At 51.3% G+C, this 13,665-nt stretch overlaps 1 protein-coding gene across 1 annotated transcript; it reads right to left on the bottom strand.

Moving 5' to 3' along the window:
• Positions 1–2,747: 2,747 nt before the first annotated feature.
• Positions 2,748–9,215, bottom strand: LOC149410443 (uncharacterized). The gene is made up of 4 exons (XM_089648249.1): positions 8,875–9,215; positions 7,871–8,099; positions 6,800–7,820; positions 2,748–6,697 (listed from the first exon to the last, which is right to left on the bottom strand). The coding sequence occupies exons 1-4, from the start codon at positions 9,213–9,215 to the stop codon at positions 2,748–2,750; spliced, it is 5,541 nt and encodes a 1,846-aa protein (XP_089504375.1).
• Positions 9,216–13,665: the final 4,450 nt, after the last annotated feature.

A 13,665-nucleotide genomic window follows, 5' to 3' on the forward strand; every position in this document is an offset into this window, starting at 1 on the left:
TTATTTTATAATCAAAGGATATAGCAAATATTTAGTACAGATATATTTTTCAATGTTTATTTATGTTTTAAATTAAAAATATATATATAGACCATTAATTATTCGTATTTGCAAAATATTAGAACCCGACACTTTCGACCATCTGTCCACTAACTTTTCAACTGATCCCAAACATTTGGGACTATGGCATCCCTAATTGGGGTATATTGTCAGGCTGAAGGTAGTGGGGAAGGGAAGAAGATGGTGAATACGAAGATAGGGAGTACCTGGTTATTCAGATCTGGTCACCAAACACGGCTGAAACCATTTTAAGCAACGTTTAAATTCTGTTGTTGGTCTTGCACCAGGATACTGAGGGTATCTTTCACTGTAAAACATGCCGCAAGTAGGTATACTATATATTATTAATTAATTTATAAATTGTGAAATAACACAAATTCATCAAATAAATTTTATTTGTGTACGCCGGAATTAGAACCCGCAACCTTCGAAATTCTAGTATAGCCTTACCCCTCGACCACGAAGGAAAATTACCTTTTTTCAGACTTCTGGATGAAAAGACGGATCGAAATAATATTTCAAAATTTAGGCCAAGATGAGGTGTGTAAAAGTACCTGTTTTAAAAAATGATATTAATTTCGGTTGTGTTTCTATCTATTCGTTCAACTCTGGTTTCATGAACTCTGAATTGGAACTGATTGTGTGAAGAATTTAGACAAGCGATTAAGTCTCTACCGTATAATATTTTAACAAGAAATTGTTTTAATTGTCATATTCAAAATTGGAACTGATTTGTCAAAAATTCAGACTATCCCGTTTCTAATAAATTTAAACTTAATTATAGAAAACCCAAAAAATAAAATTAACAAATCAATATTTGTATCCTTTAAAATTACAACAACGTAAACACAGGTTATCCTGGTGATACATCGAATTCTGAATTATTGCGTTATCAACAGCGCGACCGTGCTCGGAAAATCAGTATAAAATCATCGGTAGTTACGCCTATCGATCCGATATCGTAAAGTTATCGATCTCACTGTGCTGGGGCGATTCGGAGGAGTATCTATCTACCACTCTGTAATGAAGTCTGTTATGTTCTTGTGACAACTTCCGTCTAAATATTTACCAAAGTAAAGAAAAGTTAGAGAACATGTTTCGTATTATTTGACTTGACACATCTTTAAAGTAAATATTAATTCATTTTTCCCGGAAACCACAGGTGAACAATGACATGGGCATTCTTCGTCATCCGGTCTTGGGTCAGTCTTCACTTTAACTTCATTACTCTGTTGCAAACCCATTCCTTAATTGTTTACTAATTATCTGTCAAAATAAATATTGCAGTATTGTGAGTGCACCGTACCTACTTACCGTTAATAGTTCTTACCAGGTGATTCAGAAAGAGTGCACCCAACCACCTTTCGTTAATAGTTCTTACCAGGTGATTCAGAAAGAGTGCACCCAACCACCTTTCGTTAATAGTTCTTACCAGGTGATTCAGAAAGAGTGCACCCAACCACCTTTCGTTAATAGTTCTTACCAGGTGATTCAGAAAGAGTGCACTGTACGGGACGGCACTGTAGTCGCCGGCCGCACAGACGATATAGCGGGAGTGGCCGGCTGGCCGCTTCGACGCCTTGGAAGGGAAGGTCGGGAAAAAGTAGGGAGAATGTTGAAAAAATGGAAAAAATGGGGAAAAATATGGGGAAAAGGAAAAATGGGGAAAAATGTGGTTAAAAATTAGGATAGGGAAAATTGGGGGAAAATGTGGGAAAAGTGGGGAAAAATATAGGGAAAAGGGAGAAATGGGGAAAATGTGGGAGAAAGGTATAAGGCAGGGGGAAGGAAGGTAGGGGGGAACCTGCGCCCTGACTAGGGACGCTTCGACTATTGTGAAAATGTTTTCTTCTTGATGAGCACCAGGGAGCCGGGTGAAAGAAGAAGGCCAGGTTGCAGTGAAGGTCCAGGGCAGGAGAGGCTTGAAGAAGGCAGTCAGGGGCAGTCCAGGAGAGATGTTGATGGTCCGATCGTTGCTGGCTCTCTCCCGAATTGCACAAGTTGTCCGCCTTTTAAAGGACCAACGGGCCTAGCTCTCCCTTTGTTAGCGACAAACTCCGAGAATTATTTTTGGGTTCCCGGAATTTGTCACAGGAGAGAGCGCCGTTGTTGCGTAACTTGGAAGGGGACGATTTTGACTAGGTCCTGACTGTTCTTCAAACCACTTTGCCCGTGTCATTTTTATTCAATTATATTTTGTGAGTTTGCACATATTACAGAGAGAAAATATTTTTTACAAGGCAGCTTTGCACAATATTTAATTTGTGCAAAGTTACATATTTAAGAGAGAAAACATATATTTAAAAGGGGAAGATTTGCACAATATTCAATTTTGTGCAAACGGCAAGTTTTGTAAAGGAAACTGCGTTTGCACAATTTCAAAATTTCATGCAAATCTTCCATGTTTTGTACAGATGATAGGTATTTAATTTATAAGAGGGTGTTGGGGGGTCAAGCCTTTGTTTTTTGTCTATAATGATGACTGCTTGACCCCGTGGTTTTATTTATTAATCAACAGATAAGATTACAGATTTTATAGAGAGAATTTTGTTGCATAAATTCGAATATGCGCAGAGGTGAGTTTGTAAAGGAACTGCCTCTGCGTAAATTCAGATTTGTTAAAATTAATTTAAGTCGGTGGAGGTACGTCCGGTACAATTCTCCCCCCGGTGCAGTCACGGCTGCGCCTAGCGGTCCGGACGTGTAGGTCGGCGGCGTCCTCGACGTCCGGTTCCCCTGGGCCGCTGGGGGTTGTGGCTCCCATGCGGCATCCGTGGTCCGGGTGCTGTAGAGGGCGGCGCTGGTGCTGGTGCCGGTGCGGGCGCTGGTGCTGGTGCGGGGAGGATGAGGGCGAGTTTGACAGCAGGGCGGGTGTACGTTCCTGTGGCTGTTTGGACCCGGGCCGTCCTCACTTGGCCGTCGGCAGCTGGGATGGCCTCAACGATACGTCCGCGCGGCCAGCTGTTGCGTGGCAGCGCGGGGTCTAAGATGACCACCAAGTCTCCAGCTTTGAGGGGGTCAGTCGGGTGGTGCCACTTCTGTCGGGCGCCCAGGGTGGGGAGGTACTCACGGAGCCACCGCCTCCAGAACATATCGGCGAGCTGTTGGCTGATACGCCACTGGCGACGGAGACATACCTCCTCCTCCTTGCTGTCGTAGAGTGACAGATGTGGGCGGTTCCCGGCAGACCCCATGAGGAAATGATTCGGGGTGAGGGGCTCTTCGTCCCGCGGGTCGACAGAGACATGAGTTAGTGGCCGATTGTTGACCACAAACTCAGCCTCTGCCAATGCTGTGCGCAGGGTTTCCTCCCTTGGCGCCCTCTCCTTTAAGGTGGCGCTCAGGGCTCGTTTTACCGAGCGCACCAACCTTTCCCAGGCTCCCCCCATGTGGGGACTTAGGGGGGTGATGAAGCGCCACTCGATGCCCTTGGTAGCCATGGCGTCCGTCATCCTGTCATCCTGCTGCAGGGCTGCCGTGGCATCTCGAATTTCCGCGTCCGCACCACGGAAGTTTGTCCCGTTGTCTGAGTACAACACCTTGGGCTGACCTCTTCGGGCGGTCATCCGTTGTAGGGCCATAATGGCCGAGTCGGCAGACAGCGAGACCGCTAGCTCCAGATGGATGGCGCGGGTGGAGAGGCAGGTAAATAGGGCTCCATAGCGCTTCTCCCGATGTCTGCCGACGGTGACCTCCATTGGCCCGAAGTAGTCCAGTCCGCAGTGTGTAAAGGGGCGGACGTGGTGAGCCAGGCGGGTCGGCGGGAGAACCCCCATCAGTGGAGGAGAGGGCTTGCTCCGTCGTAAGCGGCAGGTGGGACATTCATGGCTGATTTTTCTGCTGATGGTACGGAGGCGCAGGATGAAGAAGCTGCACCGGATCTCGGCCACAGTTTTCTCCGTGCTTGGATGGTCCGCCTTTTCATGGTAGTGGCGGATCAGCAGTCGGGCGTACGGATCGGAGCCATCCAAGATCACGGGGGTCTTCGCCACGCTCGTGCTTCCAGTGAGCTCCCTCAGCCGTGAGCCCATCCGCAAAACGTCATCAGGTCCGAGGAAGGGGGCCAAACTGACGAGACGACTGGCGGCAGGTAGCGCCTGGCTGCGACGAATGGTGTGCAGGTCAGTGGAGAAGGCGTCTTCTTGGGACCTTCTCACCCATCTGCGCTCAGCCTCCGTCAGCTCGTCTGCTCGTAAGGAGCCTTCAGGGGGTCGGCTTGGGCCCGTCCGACAGCGCCTGATGAAGCGTAGCACCCACGCTGTAGCCCGGATCAGCCGGTGCCATGACGAGAACCTCTCGACCAGAGGTAGGGCCTCTCCGGCTGTGGTGATGTGCCCGACGTAGTGTCGGGGCCGGGTCTCGAGGGTCTGGTCGTCTGGCTTTGTGAGGGTGCGCTCCTTTGGCCAGTCGCTCTCCGGTGTGGTGAGGAAGGCGGGGCCGTTGAACCATCTTCCTTGGAGTGACAGGTCGGGCAGCTCCAAGTCCCGTGTGCCGATGTCGGCCGGGTTCTGCTTGGTGGGAACCCACCTCCAATTGGCTATGGAGGTGAGTTCATCTATTTCGCCCAACCTGTTGGACACGAACGCAGAGTACGTGCGCGGATCGGTGCGTAACCAGCACAGCACTGTGGTCGAATCCGTCCAGAAGATGGTTGAAGCTATCCTCGCTTGGCTCTCCAACCGGATGGTTCTGGCCAATCTGGCCGCCATGAGTGCGGACTGCAGCTCAAGGCGGGGTATGGATAGCGGCTTGAGAGGTGCCACCTTACATTTGCTGGCGATGAAGGTGGCTTTTAGGGTGCCCTGCACTTCCTCCACGAAGTAGGCGACGGCACAGCAAGCTTGCTCCGAGGCGTCGCAGAAGAGGTGCAGGGTCACGCTGCTTGACCTCTGTCGGAGCGACCGTCGTGGGATGGAGACGCTGCTTTCCTGGAGCAGGCTCATCCAGTCCCTCCAGCGTTCAGCGTGCTCCGAGGTGATGTGGTCGTCCCATCCAACGCTCGAACGCCACACGGCTTGCAGTAGGATCTTCGACCGTATGGTGAGGCAGGAGACGAAGCCCACCGGGTCGAAGATCTTCATCACGATGGAGAGGAGCTGCCGCTTTGTAGGCCGTGTGGCTTCCTCTAGACTGGCCGCTTCCAGGAAAGTGTAGATGAAGCGGTCAGTAGATGGGTCCCACACCAGTCCCAGGACCCTCTCGGTCTCGCTGCTCCCGCTGCTGATAGCTACCGTGGAGGTGGCGCGGTCTTCAGGGGGCACATCGGCGATGGCGTCCAGGCTGTTTGAGGCCCAGTTCGTAAGGTGGAACCCTCCCTTTGCAAGGAGGGCCCTTACGTCTCGGACTAGGGCAGCAGCCTCGTCAGGGTTGTCCACTGCGTCCAGGTAATCGTCCATGTAAAACCGTGAACGAATGGCTGCTGCGGCGGCCGGGTACTGGTGCTCGTACTGACCGGCCACCCTGTCCCGCACGTACTGGGCACTGCTGGGCGAGCAGGTAGCCCCAAACATCATGGACGCCAGCTGGTAGGTGTCCGGCTGTTGCCGGTCCGGCGACCTCCACAGGTAAAGTTGCGAAGACTGGTCCTCTTTCCTGATTTGGATCCTCAGGAACATCTCCTGGATGTCGGCGGCGATGGCTATACCGCCTTCCCGGAATCGGAGGATGTTCCCCAGGAGAGAGGACAGCAGGTCAGGGCCAGTGAGCAGTTGGTCGTTAAGTGACGTCCCTCGGCATCGGCTGGCGGCGTCGAATACAACCCTTATCTTCCCTGGCTTGTTCGGGTTGGTGACGGCGAAGTGGGGAAGATACCACTTCCGTGGGGCAGGGAGCGACGCCTCATTGGGGGAGAGGCGTCTGGCGTAGCCTTTGGCGACAAGCTGCGTCATTTTATCATTGTACGCCGCTGCCAGGGTTGCGTCCGCTGCGAGCTTTTTCTCGAGGGACTGGAGCCGCTTCAGCGCACACTGCCGGTTGTCGGGTAGTGTGGCGTCAGGGTGTCTCCACAGGAGGCCAGTTTCCCACCGCCCAGAAGGTAGGGGGCGGGTGGTTTCTGCCATTAATGCCATGGCCTTTGTGTCCATGGCATTGACTCTCGCCGCAGACGTGACGCCGAGGGAGTCGACGGCAAAGTTGGATGTTACCAACTCCCTCAGGCGGGCATCTGCAGCGGTCTCCGACTGGAGGGCCAGTGTGGTAGCTGGCCCGTCATTGCTGAGGCTCGAGCCTCCGTGGGCGATCCACCCCAAAGCGGTCCGTGACACTATTCGAGTAGTGCTATTCTCACGGACCTCTCTCGACACGATAAGGTGGGCATTATCCTGCCCGATCAAGAGTTTTGGGGTGACGCGTCTTCCAGGAACGCGCTGCTCCGGCAGGCTCAGGTCAGCTACTGTGTGGGCGGTGATGGTGAAGGTGGATTCCAATCCAGCGCCCCGGATCGTCAGCTTCACGCGTTGGGAGCGGGCGTCGGAGGTACACATCCCCTTCGCCCCGTGCAGCCGCAGACTGTGGACTGGGCCGCGTGCGCCGATCTGCGTTGCGGTGTCAGCGTCGATGAGGGTGATGGTGGATCCCTCATCCAGAAGAGCGAACGTTGACACTTCCCCGTCCGTGGGGCCCCGCAACACAACCGGCACTATTTTTAACAGCACGCGGCTGTCCACTGTCTGGCGTCAAAGGTTTACCTCCGCGACCGTCTCCCGGTAGAGCAGCCGATGATGCGGGTAGCGGCACTCACCCACACCACACCACACTGTCTCCTTGCAGTCCCTGGAGTGGTGCGCCTCCAGGCACTTGCGGCACAGATTGTTAGTACGCACTGTCTCCCACCGGAGGGAGAGCGATTTCGCAATGAATTCGCGACACTCCCGGGTTCTGTGTGGCTCACCGCACTGAGCGCACGCACTTTTCACTTTGTTTTTGTTTATTGTTCTCACTACGGGTGGTGGTGGGCGGTTGGCCTTCCCCTCTGGCGGTGTGGCCACAGCGTTGGCCAGCACATGTTCCCGGCGCCCTTTGCCGGATCTCAAGGGATCCACCATCCCGCTGACCGGGATCACGCCGGCGACGCCCCTCAGAAATGCTGCCAACTGGAGGATGGTGGACTGGGTTGTTTGCCCCAGCATCCGCAGCTCCAGCAGCCAGGCCATCCTTAATGTGCATGGCATCTTGGCAGTGATGTCGGCCAGCAGGGCGGGGTTGGTGAGGTAGCCTCCCGTCCTCAAGTCCCGCAGGGAAGCCACCAGGTTCTGGATTGTCCCGGAGAAGTCAGCAATTTCCTCCAAGGTGGCTTCGGCAGACAGGAAGGGCAGCTTCCTCACCTTGTCCAGCATAAGGTTGGCTATCGAACCCGATCCGCCGTACCGCTCCTCCAGGGTCGCGATGATTTCGGGCACGCGGTCCGGGTTCAGTAGGAGCGAGTATACGTTTTCCCTCGCCTTCCCCTTAAGCGCACGCTGCAACCGTATAAGGTTCTCGCTCAGCGTGAGCTTGCAGGTCGAGGTGGATTGCTCGTACTGCGCAATCCAGGCCGGCCATTCGAGGGGGTCGCCTGAGAATATGGGGAGGTCCTTGGCGGTGGACTGCCGGGCAATGAGGGCGGTCATCCGAAGGTCCTCCTCTACTGAGGGACGAGGGCTGTCCTGGGCACGCGTGGAGCGGATGGCGTCAGCCAGCAGGGTGCTCAGCTGTGCCAGGAACGGGTCGGCGCCTTGTCGGACCCACTCGCTGGTGTGATGGGCAGTCTCATCGGCGGTCGGCTGCGGGGGAAACAGCGGCGAGAAGCTCTGAGATGAGGCGCCAGGGTAACCGGCAGGTGGTGCGCCAGGGTAGGCACCAGGATGCGCTGCAGCGGGCGCAGCAGGGAGCCCGCCCCCAGGGTAGGCGCCAGGATGCGCAGCAGCGGGCGCAGCAGGGGGCCCGCCAGGGTGCACGGCAGGGTAGGCGGCGAGATGAGCACCAGGGGGCGCGCCAGGGTGCTCGCCAGGGCAGGCACCAGGATGTGCAGCAGCGGGCGCAGCAGGGGGTCCGCCAGGGCGCTCAGCAGGGTAGGCAGCGGGATGCGCACCAGGGGGCGCGCCGGGGTGCTCGCCAGGGCAGGCGCCAGGATGCGCAGCAGCGGGCGCAGCAGGGGGCCCGCCAGGGTAGGCGGCAGGGTGCGCACCAGGGGCCGCACCAGGGTAGGCGGCAGGGTGCGCACCAGGGGCTGCGCCAGGGTGCTCGCCAGGGCAGGCGCCAGGATGCGCAGCAGCGGGCGCAGCAGGGGGCCCGCCAGGGTAGGCGGCAGGGTGCGCACCAGGGGGCGCACCAGGGTAGGCGGCAGGGTGCGCACCAGGGGCCGCACCAGGGTAGGCGGCAGGGTGCGCACCAGGGGCCGCACCAGGGTAGGCGGCAGGATGCGCACCAGGGGCCGCACCAGGGGCCGCACCAGGGTAGGCGGCAGGGTGCGCACCAGGGGCCGCACCAGGGGCCGCACCAGGGTAGGCGGCAGGGTGCGCACCAGGGGCCGCACCAGGGTAGGCGGCAGGGTGCGCACCAGGGGCCGCACCAGGGAAGGCGGCAGGGTGCGCACCAGGGGCCGCACCAGGGTAGGCGGCAGGATGCGCACCAGGGGGCGCACCAGGGTAGGCGGCAGGGTGCGCACCAGGGGGCGCACCAGGGTAGGCGGCAGGGTGCGCACCAGGGGCCGCACCAGGGTAGGCGGCAGGATGCGCACCAGGGGCCGCACCAGGGTAGGCGGCAGGATGCGCACCAGGGGCCGCACCAGGGTAGGCGCCCAGGTGGGTGCCAGGGGAGTCCGCCCCTGGCAGGTACTGCGTCGCGGTGGGGAGGGCTGCGAGCAGCACAGCGAGCTGCCTGCTCATTGTCCGGTTCGCCTTCCGGAGCTGCCTGACCGTGTCCTCTGTTGTGATTGAATCCTCCTCTGCATCGGAGGACGGTGCGCTGTCAGGGCCGGCAAAGTGAGTGTCAGCAGGGCTGGCAGCGCGTGGGGCGGCAGGTCCGGCAGGGTCAGGGCCGGCAGGGCCGGCAGGGTGAGGGCCGGCAGGGTGAGGGCCGGCAGGGCCGGCGGGGTGAGGGCCTGTCACCAGCTCCACGTCGGGTTGTGAATCTGGGGTGGAGGCTGAAGCCTCGCGGCCACTCCGCAGGGACGGCATCTTGGGACGTCACTGGAAGGCGTGAAGGAGTGAAGGCGTGAAGAGGCGATCCGGCTCGAAGGACCATGTACGGGACGGCACTGTAGTCGCCGGCCGCACAGACGATATAGCGGGAGTGGCCGGCTGGCCGCTTCGACGCCTTGGAAGGGAAGGTCGGGAAAAAGTAGGGAGAATGTTGAAAAAATGGAAAAAATGGGGAAAAATATGGGGAAAAGGAAAAATGGGGAAAAATGTGGTTAAAAATTAGGATAGGGAAAATTGGGGGAAAATGTGGGAAAAGTGGGGAAAAATGTAGGGAAAAGGGAGAAATGGGGAAAATGTGGGAGAAAGGTATAAGGCAGGGGGAAGGAAGGTAGGGGGGAACCTGCGCCCTGACTAGGGACGCTTCGACTATTGTGAAAATGTTTTCTTCTTGATGAGCACCAGGGAGCCGGGTGAAAGAAGAAGGCCAGGTTGCAGTGAAGGTCCAGGGCAGGAGAGGCTTGAAGAAGGCAGTCAGGGGCAGTCCAGGAGAGATGTTGATGGTCCGATCGTTGCTGGCTCTCTCCCGAATTGCACAAGTTGTCCGCCTTTTAAAGGACCAACGGGCCTAGCTCTCCCTTTGTTAGCGACAAATTCCGAGAATTATTTTTGGGTTCCCGGAATTTGTCACAGGAGAGAGCGCCGTTGTTGCGTAACTTGGAAGGGGACGATTTTGACTAGGTCCTGACTGTTCTTCAAACCACTTTGCCCGTGTCATTTTTATTCAATTATATTTTGTGAGTTTGCACATATTACAGAGAGAAAATATTTTTTACAAGGCAGCTTTGCACAATATTTAATTTGTGCAAAGTTACATATTTAAGAGAGAAAACATATATTTAAAAGGGGAAGATTTGCACAATATTCAATTTTGTGCAAACGGCAAGTTTTGTAAAGGAAACTGCGTTTGCACAATTTCAAAATTTCATGCAAATCTTCCATGTTTTGTACAGATGATAGGTATTTAATTTATAAGAGGGTGTTGGGGGGTCAAGCCTTTGTTTTTTGTCTATAATGATGACTGCTTGACCCCGTGGTTTTATTTATTAATCAACAGATAAGATTACAGATTTTATAGAGAGAATTTTGTTGCATAAATTCGAATATGCGCAGAGGTGAGTTTGTAAAGGAACTGCCTCTGCGTAAATTCAGATTTGTTAAAATTAATTTAAGTCGGTGGAGGTACGTCCGGTACAGTGCACCGTACCTACTTAGTTCTTACCGATTGATTCAGAAAGAGTGCACCGTACCTACTTACCGTTAATAGTTCTTACCGGGAGATTCAGAATGAATATATTTTAAGTATTAATGGAATACTTTATATGTATGTCAAATATATTTAACTAATTCACCATCACGCCATTTATCCGAAGGGGTAGGCAGAGAGGAAGGACTGCCACCCAACTCCGTCTTGGCGCTTTTCATACATACTATCGACTGGGCCGACTTTTGACATGATCTGATTCAAATATTGGGTTAATTTTTTTTAACATAACACGTGGTTCACTACGTTTGGTGACTTAGCGGTGATCGGGTTCATGGGGTGAGGTTCATCTGGGTCTTGGCGACAGATACGTCTGCCCACCAACTGCGTGGCAGGCCGGATCGGGATTGAGATGGATTCCTTTTGACCTCTCCAGCAGGACTCTCTCAGAACATCGCCTGGCACTGCAGTGGGAGGGATGGATTCAGACGTCTGTCACTCCTGGACACATTGACCACCAGATTCCTACCCACCCCTTATTTCCTTCCCAAAACTCAGCATCCCTAAAGATGACATAGGCCCTGAGGGGAATTATTTTCCTCAGGACCTCCTGTGTGGAGTTAATTACCTCAGGGTTTATTTCATCTTTGAAGATGCCGGGTGTTGGGTATTTTTAATGAAAGGAAGAAGATGACATTCTGGGAAGGAAAACGGTATGAGGGGTGGTAGGAATGTGAGGGCATTGTGTCCAGAAGTGAAGGAAATTTGAATCCATTTCTCCCACTGCGGTGCAAGGCGATGAGTCAAAAGAGTCCTGCCGGAAAGCTCAAAAGGCATCCTTCAACCAGTGTCTCCCAATACGAGTAGACTCATCCGCCGCAAAGATCCGGGCATCCATGCTAAGTCACCAAACGTCATGAACCACTCGGGGTGAGAGGTGCTGGTTATCTAAACAATGGTTGCCGGGGCTGCAAATTGTTGCAATTTTTTAATGAGAATACTGCTCAAGAATCCCAACTACTCCCAACCGTCTGGAGCCATTGAGACTATGGCATCCCCGAGTTGTTGTGAGGATGAAGATGAGTATGTTTGGTATGTTGAGAAGCTGAAGTGGGGAGGGGAAGGAGATGGGGAAGAAGGTAGTGGGAAAGTACCTGGCTATTAAAACTGGCTAATACATATTATTATTTAAATGATTAATTTATATCTTCCTCTTCTGGTTATTAATGTCTGAAATTAATTTTGAATGTGTGAATTGTGTATTCACATGTTTTTTAAATCGGTAGGTACTTACTACTTACTACCCACACAGCAAATTTTATAATCGACCAGGGGAAATATTTGTCTTTTTCTTATAGTTTTTTAATGTTTATTAAGATATAATGTTTGTCGTTTACTTGCAGTTGATTGTATCTAGTTGGTAAGAATGTATTAATACCACGCTATTAATTATGAATACACTATAATTTATCAGGGCCGGAACGAGATATTCGTATATTTAAAAACGCTCTGTAAAACGAATGTTGTAAATAATATATTCTTATTTGTGCAGGGTCACCTCCTTATTATCGTTAGCATCTGTAACAACTTTGGTGAATTACTAAAAAATACTAAAGACAGAGATCATAAATTTAACCACTCAGGCATTTACCAAACATTGTTGCAATGATTGTCCATCGGTCTACATAGGTAACACAACTAGAAAGTTAACCACTCAGGCATTTACCAAACATTGTTGCAATGATTGTCCATCGGTCTACATAGGTAACACAACTAGAAAGTTAACCACTCAGGCATTTACCAAACATTGTTGCAATGATTGTCCATCGGTCTACATAGGTAACACAACTAGAAAGTTAACCACTCAGGCATTTACCAAACATTGTTGCAATGATTGTCCATCGGTCTACATAGGTAACACAACTAGAAAGTTAACCACTCAGGCATTTACCAAACATTGTTGCAATGATTGTCCATCGGTCTACATAGGTAACACAACTAGAAAGTTAACCACTCAGGCATTTACCAAACATTGTTGCAATGATTGTCCATCGGTCTACATAGGTAACACAACTAGAAAGTTAACCACTCAGGCATTTACCAAACATTGTTGCAATGATTGTCCATCGGTCTACATAGGTAACACAACTAGAAAGTTAACCACTCAGGCATTTACCAAACATTGTTGCAATGATTGTCCATCGGTCTAAACAGGTAACACAACTAGAAATATAAATATTAGTATCACGTAACATATATACATTAGTCTACATAATTATCTGGCGGTTTTTCCATTACTTGTGCACTTATGTTAATGTATTTTATGACCGTCTTTGTGTTGCTTATATTTGTATCATGTTGTCTCCCTCTATATTTTGTTATATATATGCACACATTATGTACTTCTTGTTTAGTATTAATTTGTACCCTGATGATGCTTAAGTAAAGCGAAACCGGTCGGTTCTTAAATTAATAAATATCGTGGTTTTAAAACAAAAAAGTATTTTATTTTATTAAATATGTCAAACCACAAAGTGATTGCTTTCTACAATAATAGTAATTTATGTGTTTGTATTGTAATTTATAGCGAGCCAGAAAGTTAATGCTTTTTAGAAATATGTATTTAATTACTTTTAAAACATGCGTTGTATTTTTGTTGTTTGTTTTGGGGGGTGTTATGCCGTGTTGCGCTAACTCCTTCTTTAGCCGACGTTTCGGACAGCGTTGCAGTGTCCATCATCAGGGCAGATCCGGTAGATCCGAAGATGACACCCCAAAAACAAACAACAAAAATGCTTTTGGCCGTGAGAATCTAAAAACTTATTTAAAAACTTACCATGCGTTGTATATCTATTTTGATTTTTTGCACTGAAACAAAAGAATTAATCTTTCATAGGTACTATTGTATTACAAAAGAAAAAGTGCAGAGTTCCGTAAAGAAAGCAATGTTGGAATTTTTCATTAGATACAGCGCCCCGTGCCAGTAGTCAGATTTCCCAGCCTAGTCCCATCCTGTTGATAATAATATACCAGTTAACCATCTTATTAATTCTCCAAGGGGGATATAGTATATAAGGTATCTGCTTATTGCGTTACGAGTTACTAGTTTCTGTTATATCAAAAATCCGTGGGTTTATCATTGATTTTTAATCATTTCCCGAGGTTAGGCGCCCATTGTTTCGCCAAACTAATGAATAATAATTATTATCGCCGTAAGTATTGCCA

Source organism: Hesperophylax consimilis, chromosome 27, assembly GCF_061612785.1.
Source record: "Hesperophylax consimilis isolate HC1 chromosome 27, BYU_Hcon_1.0, whole genome shotgun sequence".
Lineage (NCBI taxonomy): Eukaryota > Metazoa > Arthropoda > Insecta > Trichoptera > Limnephilidae > Hesperophylax > Hesperophylax consimilis.